At 40.0% G+C, this 11892-nt stretch overlaps 1 protein-coding gene across 2 annotated transcripts; it reads right to left on the bottom strand.

Moving 5' to 3' along the window:
- Positions 1-413: 413 nt before the first annotated feature.
- Positions 414-11426, bottom strand: LOC140994655 (mitochondrial inner membrane m-AAA protease component AFG3L2-like). Of its 2 annotated transcripts, XR_012178742.1 has the most exons (17): positions 11234-11426; positions 8960-9050; positions 8777-8836; positions 8569-8687; positions 8236-8385; positions 8053-8127; positions 7362-7486; positions 7000-7273; positions 6737-6874; positions 6361-6514; positions 6153-6260; positions 4684-4809; positions 4463-4573; positions 3921-4036; positions 3623-3805; positions 3000-3194; positions 414-2456 (listed from the first exon to the last, which is right to left on the bottom strand). XR_012178742.1 is itself a non-coding variant. In XM_073464389.1 (16 exons), exons 1-16 carry the CDS (start codon positions 11351-11353, stop codon positions 3148-3150), a joined length of 1926 nt encoding a protein of 641 aa, XP_073320490.1. In that variant the 5' UTR covers positions 11354-11426; the 3' UTR covers positions 3062-3147. The 2 variants fall into 2 exon arrangements, 1 of the variants encoding a protein (XP_073320490.1); XM_073464389.1 differs by lacking the exon at positions 414-2456 and having other exon boundaries at positions 3062-3194; positions 3694-3805.
- Between the last annotated feature and the right edge of the window lie 466 nt (positions 11427-11892).

Here is an 11892-nt window from a genome sequence, read left to right as displayed (position 1 = left end):
AAATAAAATTATGAACCTGAAAATGAGCAAAATATGTCTCCCTTAAGTTTTACAGTGGTTATTTACAGTAAGGTATACAAATCTGTGTACAAAATGAATTGATAAAGCACAATCACATCAGTATAAATGACAGTAAGGGTTGAAAAAGAGCCCTGCAGGAGAGAAAGCACAGTGGCTGCTCACCATATGAAACATGCTAAAAAAGTCAATTGCTCACACTTATTGTGCAAAAATAAACTTTGCGTAAGATTGTGGTATTTACATGCAAGGCACTCACTGATACTGGAATAAAAAATGTGTTGTTAAAACAGAGAAAGAGAGAAGCAATGGAATACTGACAGTTTTAGAAATTATACTTCCCGTAAAGAGAATCTGGGCTGATGAAAAGACTCGAAAATAAAAAGACAAGCCACAAGGGTATAAAAAATGGTTTAATATTGGTGTGGGCCTCAATGGCCTCACATTTTTGATTTTTCATTCTTCTTTTCATTCATCTTGACATCTCAGTGTAAAATCAATAATCCTCACTGACAGGTAAAAAGAATTATTCATCAAGCAAAAACAAAGAATAGTGCATTGTCAAGCAGGCACGAAACACACAATAGCTCTCTATACAACCAGCGGCTCATCATTTATAGTATTTTATGTAATCTGGATTTCAATAATGGACAATTTCACTGTCACAATGGTCGGGGTCTTAACAATCTCAAAAAGGGCCCACACCGCTCACACTGCGAGGCATTAGTTCAAGTAAATCTTTATATTAAACATATTTACTCAGCTCAGGAGCCTCTGGCTTAACCATTAAGACACTATCAACATCATAATGACAGTGTGTAACCAAGCCTTGTAGGAGTGGTTCTCAAATACATGAAATGAGTTGCTACATGAACAGTTATCTAGTTTAAATTGCTTGACTCACAATTACGGAGTACATTCAAACATGAGCCACAATTACATGAAAGCATGATTTGACGTGGGAGGAAGAAGGACACCTAATCCATCCACAGTAAAAAGTCTATTCATTTTCAATTACCTTTGAGCCCTTACTCATTTGTGTTATCAAAATGAACTGCAAAGCACAGAGAGCATTTGGGAGTCAGTTCATTAATAACAAATACGGATTAAAAAAAACTAGCAAAACCAGACTGTAGTCAGTGTGAGTATTGTAATCAATGAGTTGTAAAGAGGATAATGTTAATCTAAGAGGCAGTTAAGAATACAGAGGCTGTGAGGTAGTGTGTGTGACTGAAGAGTTAAAAATCTGTTTTAGAGCAAACATCTCAGCAGTGTGCGGTGTTTGTTAGCTTATATTCGATTCTTTCTCAGCTCCGTTGTTCCCAGTTCTAAAAGTAACTATCCGCCTAAGACGATGGATGTCTACATCGATGCGGACTCATTAGTACGGGACACCGAAGAGGAGAAAACATCCTACAGTACATGTGATCCATTAATAATTGTGATAACAGTCAGAAAGTTACAAAATGTACAAACACTGAGTTGTAACAGCTGCCTTTACTGATATATTAACAGGAACCAGGTTGAGAAACATTGAAGTCAGGGTATAACAGGGTGAAAATGTGTAAATGTACTGAGGTCGAGACATAATGTCCCTGAATGCCTTCATTGTAAAATGGGGTGAAGAAGGTACAGTCAAAGCACCTTTGACATTTGAGGAACAAAAGAAGAAAGCATTCTTATTAGGTTTATACATTTCTGGACATCTCGACCACAGACTAAAGAATCGGCATCTTTTTAAGGGGAATGAACGTCAGTGCGTAACTGACTAATACACACCACAGCTAATGTAAATGTCACACGAGGCATTTGATTTCTGTATTTTTGCGACTTGAGCTCAATACATTTCCTGACCGTGGTTTAAGATTATTATGTAGGACTTCATCAGAGTGTTGGAGGAACGGTGTAGAAGGCACCTCCAGTGAACATTAGCCTCAGACTCTTCACAGTAGCCTTATAGCTTACTGACTTTTAATTGCCAGAACGCTAAAATCATGAGTCATTGTTTGGAATTCCTGCTCGAATATAAAAAAACTACAATAACAAAAAGCATAATCTGGCCGTGCAAGACCTGTGCAACACATCATCATCCTCCATCCTGCAGCTGTCTGTGAGAATAATCTTTTCCAGCGTCTGGACCAGATGGTGCTGCACTTGAGAAATATTCACCTTAATCCAGAGGAATATTTGCCTCGAGGCTGCGAGTCCGCCTACAGATAAACGGCTGACTTCTTTTGCCTGTTCTGCAAGTGATGTTCATCCCCTTTGTTCTTGTTCCAGTCCTTTAGGCCTTCTGGCAGAGAGGTATCCTCCTCCAAATCCCCCAGACCTTCAACAAAGTCCTCATATGAAGACTTCTCTCGAAAGGGACGAGTTCCTAGCAGCTCCACCATGTCGGCTTTGTCTAGAATCTCCTTTTCTAGCAGACGTTTAGCCACCTGCGACACGTGACCAAAAACAGTGAACAACAAGCCTTTTAATGATGATAATAACTCTTTCTTCAATAATTATGCAAGTGGTATTACTGATCACAGAGATTCAACACTCAAAACACAAAACAGGCTGTGGAGCGACAGTTTTAACAATAGTTGGATGTAATAGTAGCGTTCATTTATTTTTAAATAATGATTTCTAATATCACTATTAGCTATTATGCTTAAGGTAGCTTAGGTTAGCCATCTCCCTCATACGCCTTCCAACAAGTTTCTAAAAATGCGTAGGATTTCAAGGTGTCTAGAGCTAAAGTAGCAGATTGCAAGCAACTGAACACCACTCGCAAATGGCCCTCTCTAGAGCCAGAGTTTCGTTTGTCCATTCTGGGCTACTGTAGAAACATGGCAGACTCCTTCAAAGAGGACGTGCTCCCTCTGTAGATATGAAAGACTCATTCTCAGGTAACAAAAACACAACGATTCTTAGTTTCAGGTGATTATACATTAATGACAGCATCAATACAAATATTATAATCCATTGCTTCTCACCTTCTCCACCATTTCTTTCTTTTCGTTGACAAGCAGAAGTGTTCGCTGGAAGGCCCCATCTATTAGCAGGCGCACCTCCTGGTCTATAAGCTGGGCAGTGGATTCACTGAAGGGTTTCTCAGTTACTATGGCACCCTGCTGAGGGAGGTCAAAGGACATCTGACCCACCGCCTCGTTCATTCCAAACTGTACAACCTAAAATATGAAGAAAATCGAGAACTGTGAGTCAAATTACACAGTGGTGCTTCACTTCAAACCAAACGCTTCGTATGCTTCTTCAAAGTACTGAACAACTTTCCAGGCTCTGTAAGCTTTGACTATCACTTCCAAAATGTTACTATAAATGCAACTGCAAAAAATTCAAAAGTTTACAGAATTCCTTTATACCAACAGCCATCAAAGTATATTGTCACTTTGTTTCATATTAATATTTTGAGTATTTAATTCTTACAGATTTCAAAACCCAGGAGACAACAAACAAATATGACAATGTCATAACAATCATTTAATTTCAAATACTGAAAGGTTTATGGTTCATTAGTGATTGTGTAGATGAAACACCAGATTACATTGAAAATATTATACTTAAATGCAAATTCAAGCATATTCTTAACCTTGAAAACCGTTAATAATCAAGCACTTTCCAAACTTTCAAGACTTTGAGCGAACCCTGTAGGTGACTTCTAATTGTTACCTCCAAGCATCATGCACATTCTGTCAAACAGCTGCTCCTGGGTGAACAGGTACTGTTCCTTAGGCAGATACTGTGCATAACCCAAACCTTTTCCTCTGGGAACAATCGACACCTGAGGGAGATCATTAAAATCAATCCATTTATCAATATAATCATTTAAATAAATCTTAATGTGACTGTGGAAGGGGAAAACACATAAAAGGTGTGTGAGGGTAGTGTGTGACTACCTTAAGTAGGGGGTCTGCATGTTCTAGGAACCAGCCAACCACAGCATGTCCGGCCTCATGATACGCCACAGTAGTCTTCTCTGGAAGCTGCAATACCTGAGTCTTTTTCTCCAGACCTGAAAGCAAAGAGGATGATCTTAAGCACTCTGTGTGTTTTTGTGTAAGGAACAAGTTATCAGCCTTTAAGCATACAGTATACACAGTTGAGAGGATTGGGTCTCCTCCCTACATGGAAGTCTCAATGAGATATATTAGGATATAATGTACATTAATAGAATATACTTGATCAAAACTTCATGTTACAGAAATTTAAAGCAAATCTAACCACTTTAAAGGGACCATTCAAAATCAGAAATACATATTTTTGTACGGCCGATATCTCCAAAACACACAAATAATCAAGATGGATAAATAGCACGACAGGTAAGAAGAAAAATGTGTATTCCCTTTAATAATATTGCTTGATGACGGTGTAAAAACCATATCCATTAGTTCTGAGTATTATTATAATATCAAGTGCATGCACGTGGTTGTTAACTTACCTCCAATAACTCTCTCGACTGCCTGCTCAAAGTGCTTAGTGCTGATATATTGGTTGAGGTGACGTGCAGCTATCAGAGCTGCTTCATTACACACATTAGCGATATCAGCCCCTGAGACACACAGATAACCTGATTAAGACTGTGGTATGACAAAGAAACAGATAGAGAATACAAAACTGTGTGATCCGTTTATATCATAAGTACATTTCATTCATTCTTACCAGTAAAACCTGGGGTTAGTGCAGCCAGCTTTCTGGCTAAAGCCTCTACTTCTATACTGGAGTCCAACTTCAGAGGTCTTAAATGCACCTTAAAGATGGACGCCCTGCCTTTAATATCCGGTGGGCCTGTAGAAAAATGAAAACAAACATATCTTTTTAAACAAAAGAATGATAAGCACTGAAAAAAATAAGATTGAAATGTTCTGTTGCTGCAGAAGTATCGTCATCACATGATAATATTACTAAAACAGAGGCCAGTGTTACAAGATAATAGATCTAACCTTTTCAAGTGTGTGGACTCAGACTTTGAACCACATGCCTAAAAAAGTCCATGTTTAAATTCTTAAATTCAAACTACAGCTGCATACAAGAAGAGGTCAGGGATGTCAGCTACAGAAAGCTATTTCTTGAGCTGTGCATCAAATCCTGAGCATCAAAGTGGGAAGTTAGATGCAATATATAAAAAGACAAATCTTGTGACAAAAATGTAATGCCATGAAGTTACACGGACAGTGGCATTAGCTCTTATAAAAGAACTGTTTTCAAGCGAGCAGAGTCATAACGTCAATTAAACTCATCATGAAGACAGCCTTTCAAAAAACTGGCATATTCTGGAGCTTATATTTGGACGTCTACTCTTAAAATGACAGCTGACCTTAATGTAATGCATTATTCATGTAGGCTAAACTCACACTTTCTTTGCTTAGAAACATGAGGGATGTAACAAGTTCTGTAACTAAATACTGATCAAACATTAATGAGCAATGTGACTGTTTTTTGTCTGACCAACACAGTTTGCATGTAACAACAGAAATACTAAAGGACAGGGAACAGAGAAAAAATCAACAGAGAGAGGAGCGGTGGGTCCCATCCCTCATGTTGGCCTCCAGTTATCTAATCCTTCTTTTATTGAGAGCCAGCTCTCTCATTTTGACCCAGTTTTCTTTGTCAGAGAGAATTCTGCCATGCCCACTATTGTCCAGCAATGCTGGCGTAACGCAAATTAGATCTTAGCAGGCAAAAAAGATTAACCATTTTAGCCACAAAGATGAAAGTGCACAGTATGCAACACACGCTTTTAATGACATAACAAGTGAACAGGCCATGCGCAAAAAAAGCACAAGCTAATCTAATAGGCTTTGAGCTAATTTTATAAGTAAGTACAAGATCTGAGCGTCAATAAGGTTAAGCATGGCACCTCATCTGGAGCAAAAACACTAACAATATTAGATCTGGGTCTGCATGCACAGAAGTGCCACTGAATTGAATTTGTTGCATGGTAACGCACACATGCATCAACAACCAAGGAAACATTGCCAAACAACAAATGATAAAGGGAAATTTAAAAGTGGCAATATATTTACAAAAAGAAATCTGAAACTGACAAATTGTGATGTAGGGAAAGGAAGAGTGTGCATGAAAGATAAATTTCATGGATTGGTGGACCTCAGACAAGTGCTACACCTCACCTATGTATATATGTCGGTCAAAGCGTCCGGGCCTCATCAGAGCTGGATCCAGGATATCAGCTCGATTGGTGCCGGCCAAAACCACCACGTTAGTGCTACTGTTGAATCCTGCAATGAAAACATACAGATAGCATACAAAGGCCGTTTGAAATGTTGCACCAGGAATGAGAGGAAGGCTCGAACACTGAAAGTGATGACAAATGCATACCGTCCATTTCTACAAGCAGCTGATTGAGGGTGTTTTCCTGCTCGCTCTGGCTGCCAAAGTTCCCTCCGCCTCTCTTCCTGCCCACTGCATCTATCTCATCGATGAAAAGGATGCATGGGGCATTTTTTCGAGCTGTGGCAAATGTATCCCTTATCTGATATAGGACAGAGCAAAGAAAAAACACAATTTAGCTTAATTTCTTACAGTGTTTATCATTCAAACACAGAGAGCAAAGCAAAGCTAGATTTTCATCTACATTTGTATCTTCGACAGAACAACCCAAACAATTGTTGTGTTGAGAGATGAGCATGAACAACATGTGATTCATCATTCAGCTCCCAGACTCCTGGGAAGAGTCGTTAAGCTGAGTACTGACCCTCGCTGCACCCACGCCCACAAACATTTCCTGGAACTCTGAGCCGTTGACGGTGATGAAGGGGACATTGGCCTCTCCGGCAGTGGCCTTTGCGAGCAACGTCTTGCCAGTTCCAGGAGGACCAGATAACACTGCACCCTGAAAACAAAGATGTTACACAAGGATACATATAAGTGACTCAGTGAATACTTCACCATGTGGAGAAGTTTAACACTTTAAAACTTAAACACAAACTACTTTATGATGCATAAAATATGGCACACCTTTGGGATCTTGGCTCCCAGGTCCTGGTACTGCCGCGGATTCTTCAAGAAGTTGACAAACTCCAAAATCTCCACTTTGGCCTCCTCACAGCCTGCAACGTCCCTGAATCGCACGCCAATGTTGCCTCTTATTATCTTGGCTTTGGATTCACCCATGCTAAAGGGGTTTCCTCGCCCCCTACCTCCACGACCTCCACCCATTGGTCCCTGCCGTGTGGCAAAAAGTAAAAAGCCAACCAGCAGTAAGGTTGGGAGGATTGTGAGAAGGAGTGTCCTGTGGGGAGAAAGAATAAACATGAACTCATCCAGTACACATAAAAAAATCGCTTCAATTTGATTTGGTCATCAGATGAAATTCTCACCCATCGCTTTCACTGGTGTAGAATACAGGTACTCGCTGTGTGGAGTCCAGACCCATGTCCTGCTGGGCCATCTCCAGGTTATGCTCGAATGAGTCAACACTGCCAATGTTGAACCACAAATAGCTCTGAAACATACAAAAACATTTTTTAGCTTAGCGGCTACAGTGGAGACTTCAGCTTTAAAAAGGGTTTAAATAATGTCTTTTCAAATCAATTTGGGACTTCAGGGTTTCCAGAGACCTTGGTTATGCCGGATGAGCTGTATGCAGCCATTTTATGTTTCTTCTCAGCTGTTTTATTACGTTTTTAAAACAAGTCCCCATCTACTTCGGCTGTTTAGGAGAATGCTGCAGCGCTGTTTTGCTGTGAAGCTCCAGAAATGTTTTGTGGACTATTTCTGTCAGCATGGAGGTGAGTACATAATGACTGAATTTAAATTTTTGGGTGAACTTATCCTTTAAGTTTTAAACTTAGAAACTGTAGTTTGACCAAATTTTAACTCTAAATCCACTTTGGATTTGGATGGACTTTGCTCAGTCTTGAGTCGCGATTGAAAGTTGAGGAGAAGCCTAGCAAGAGGGTGTTGAGTTTAGTTTTTTTGTCATATTTATGACTCTTCTCTGCTTGTGTAGTGAGTGACCTCCAGTATAAGAAAAACAAGAGGACAGAACAGCATTTTCATGCCACTAACCACTTCTGATGAGTTCACTCCATGGGCAGGAATTACTTTGACATATTGTTTATTGACGACCTCCAGATGATTCACCTGTGTAGAGAGCACAAACACCAATCTGTTCACATGGCAGCAAAAAAAATGGCAGCAGATAAAAAACACCCACATTACACCAAGACTAAAACACGCTCTGCCTCTTACCAAGCCCCTGCTCAAGTAGAGATGCACAAAGTCCTTCCAGGAGATCTGGACCCCCGTCTCACGGAAGTAAAAGTACAAAAAAGCCGAGGTCATGCCTGCTGCGCCGATCACAAAGTTTCGAACAACTCTTTCATCCCAGGGAAAATCCTCCTGTTAGATACAAGAAATGTTGTAAGAGATGGAATGCAACATAATTTAAAGGCTTAAAATCAGGTTTAGATTTAACCTTCAGAGATATCAGATTCTGGCATGTTAGGGAAATTATTCCACGTTAGCAGTCTGTGTAGTGCAGTTTAATGAGATACAGTTATCTGTCTGTGCCATGATTTGCACCTGAAAGCGTGTCCACCAATGTGACTCTTCCTTTTTTCCTCCTCTTTGTCTTTCGTCCCCGTCATCATTCGTGGCCTGCTCTTCCCTCACAAGAGATTCCTGTTCTTTGGTGTTTTCATCTAAACAGCAATAGAAAAAAAAATCAGTCATACACTGCAGATGAAGTGAGAACAGAGGATGTAAAAATGCTGCTTGAAATTTGTCCCACCTTCAGCTGATTTGTTGACACCAGCACTTTCTTCACTCTTTGGGAAAAACTTTTCAAAACCTAAACCAGTTCAACAGCAAACACACAGAGAAAAAGAATGAAGTCATCCTGAAAAGATTTGGGTCATTGTGTGCGCTCATTTGGCTACATGACATAGTTTAACAGCATTGGGAGGTGCGTTACCTTTAGGTGGTTTGTTTGAGCTAAGGAAGCGAGCGATTGGGACACTGTGTTGATATAATCCTCCACATCTCCTTTGCACCAGGGACATCTTCTGAAATAAAGACAGAGTATGAAGAATTTTTTTGTAGTTAAAAGACCTGTGGAAAAGACGAAACGCTGCAATTCAACATGCTATAATGTTGTATGTAAGATAGCAGACAGGCAATATAGATTGAAACATGATATGAACAGTCCAATGGTATCTGCAGCTGTTAGGATTCAGCCACACAGAGTAGCTTCCATGTTGATACAAGAAATCTGTCCAGCAACATGTTTTTGTCCCAACAAACCAACACAACATTATTTGCAGGATTACTGAAATCTCATTATGACCTGGGCAAACTGGACTATGTCCTAGTTAACCTAATTTAATTAAGTCATTGCAACACTGGTGCAGATAACCCACTTATACTTGACATTAAACAGTTGCTATAAAACTCACATGGTGTTTACGAACATATCTGTTATTTGTACATATTAAAAACTGATTAAATTATTCTTCAAGGGTACAAACACTGAAATATGGGTTTCTTCCACACAACTGCAAAATGGTTTTGTTTTTAGGTTGGTGTCATTATTGATACTAAAAGGTGCAATATGTAAGAATTTTCGTTGTAAACATGAAAAAATGAACTACAGTTTTCATCAGAATGGGAAGAATGAACAGTTTTGACATTATGACGTCTATTCAGTGTATTGTTGCAGAGACATCTACTAAAGTTAGCATGCTAACCAGCTAGCCCCGGCCCTTACTGATCCAATGGTTCCTGTGCTAGCAGTGTAAACTTAAACACTCCCCCGGTGCTCTAAGCACCCAGTCCAGACCACTAGCTGCATGGCTAACTGATCTAACTAGCTAAAGTTAGAGTTAGCAGCAGTTAGCAGTTACTCTGGTGATATACTGTCCCCTGTCTGTTTGAGTATTAATTTAAGAGGTGTCCAATTCTTACATATTGCACCTTTACCTTAATAAAAACCTGACAATATATAAACAATATACATTTCATATAGATACATTCCTTCATTATTATTATTTTCCATATCACAATATATCTGAGTGAAGAGATGTTAAAGGTGCAATATGTAAGAATTTTAGTGGCAAACATTCAAAACTAAAATTATCAATGTGTTATGTGTTGAGTTGCAAAGCATGTCCAGCACGCTCAGCAGCTAAACCCGGCGCCTCCCGGTCCAAAGCTCCTGTGCAAGCCGTGTACACACCAAAAAATTCCTTGGGGATTTGAGCTCCCAGTCAAGACTGCTAGCTGCACGTCCTTACAACAATAGACAGCATCATCAAAGAAGTCACTATCAGTAAATCAAAAGTTCATCAACTATGAAAAAAATATGCAACTAATCTAAATTAAACTTGAATTTAGAAAACTTTGAGTCAAATAAGCGTATGCTGGCAATAAAGCATGCATTTCTGTAATTTTCTGATGTGCAGTCTCTGCCCATATGCACAGAAAACCAACATATCATTATTAACACACTATCAGCTGCCAGTGTATTGGCTAGGCTCTATTCACCACACAATGTTCACATGGAAGGAAACAAATACCTGCAAGAACTGCACATTTAAGGGATAGTGTTGAAATAAAGGAACACTTGATGTTTTGTAGACAAGTGTCATACCCCAAAGGAAAATATTCCAGCTGTATCTCAAATACATTTTCAGTCTGGTTTGACCACAATGATCAGTGTTGAAGTGCAGGTTTCTAGTCAGCAGAATGTGCAGACTCTGCTGCATCTTATGTTGAAGGAAATTTAAAAAAAAATCAACTTAATTTAATGCTAATCAGCTTATTTGCATGCTTTGTTTTGAACATTAGAAAATAAATGCAACCGAATGAATGAATGAATGAATAAGAGTGAACACCACAGTAACAGAGACACGACCCCTGCAAACAAAACATTATGAAACTGAGGACACCCACTTATAATCCAAACATTATCAAACGGACATCTCGTAAGAGCATAAACAACAGAGGAGAGATACACAAACAGAGCTGCAGTTTGTTTGTTTACATGTTTTGGTGAGGCTGCATTCAGGGACACTGTGTTCTTTCCCACGACAGACCCTAAAACACAGTCACCCGAGGCTCACACACACGCCGTTATCCAACACACCTGCGAGTGTCTGTTGCAAAACACCAACTTTTCTTTCGTGTTATCTGAGAGGAGCTTAGCAGAGTTTGCGTAATAATACGAAGAACAAAAACAACGCCACCCTACCGAAGCGAGTGGGCCGTTGTTGCGAAAAGTAGCAGAAATCGTGGAGAAGTCTCGGCTCCACGTCCGAACCGACCGGACCCGGGTCCAGAGGGGTCCGACACTCACAGACAGCAGCGCCATCGCGTATGCTGCTCTCTCGGCTTCACTGGGCTGACCTCCGAGCCATCAAGAAGCACCGAGCAACAGCCTCTGCTGCGACGTGAAAGCCTGTGCCAACAACTACACAACATCTCGCGAGATTTCGGTTACAAAAGAGCAGGGTGAGATTTCAGACGTAGAGCATTTTTGACTTGGATTCAGTTTTTTGTCTCGCGCCGGCGCTGTCAACTTAAAGCTATATATTGCGTGTAACAAACCATTATATATCGTTTTTTATTACTTGGCTTATAATATTTAGGTAGTTCATGGGACGTACTGTTCTTTGCACAGGGTTGCATAATTTGGCAGAAATCCACGTCCTCCACGCCTCCTCCTGTACCCTTGCGTTTGCTTTTCCACGTGTAGTAGGCGTGACTGATCCACAGTGTTGCCAACAACTGGAAAGTCAGTACATGAAGTACTTGTTCTTTGCTGGAGAGTTTGCATTTTCTGCCCTTTTATACTTCCACTAGGGAAGCATTTATTGGTGCAATGATCAGTCAATTATTCACTTCACTAAT

This window comes from Pagrus major, chromosome 4 (genome assembly GCF_040436345.1).
Source record: "Pagrus major chromosome 4, Pma_NU_1.0".
Classification (NCBI taxonomy): Eukaryota; Metazoa; Chordata; class Actinopteri; order Spariformes; family Sparidae; genus Pagrus; species Pagrus major.
The sequence above is the reverse complement of the archived record's forward strand: the minus strand, read 5'-3'. Positions and strand labels throughout refer to the sequence as shown.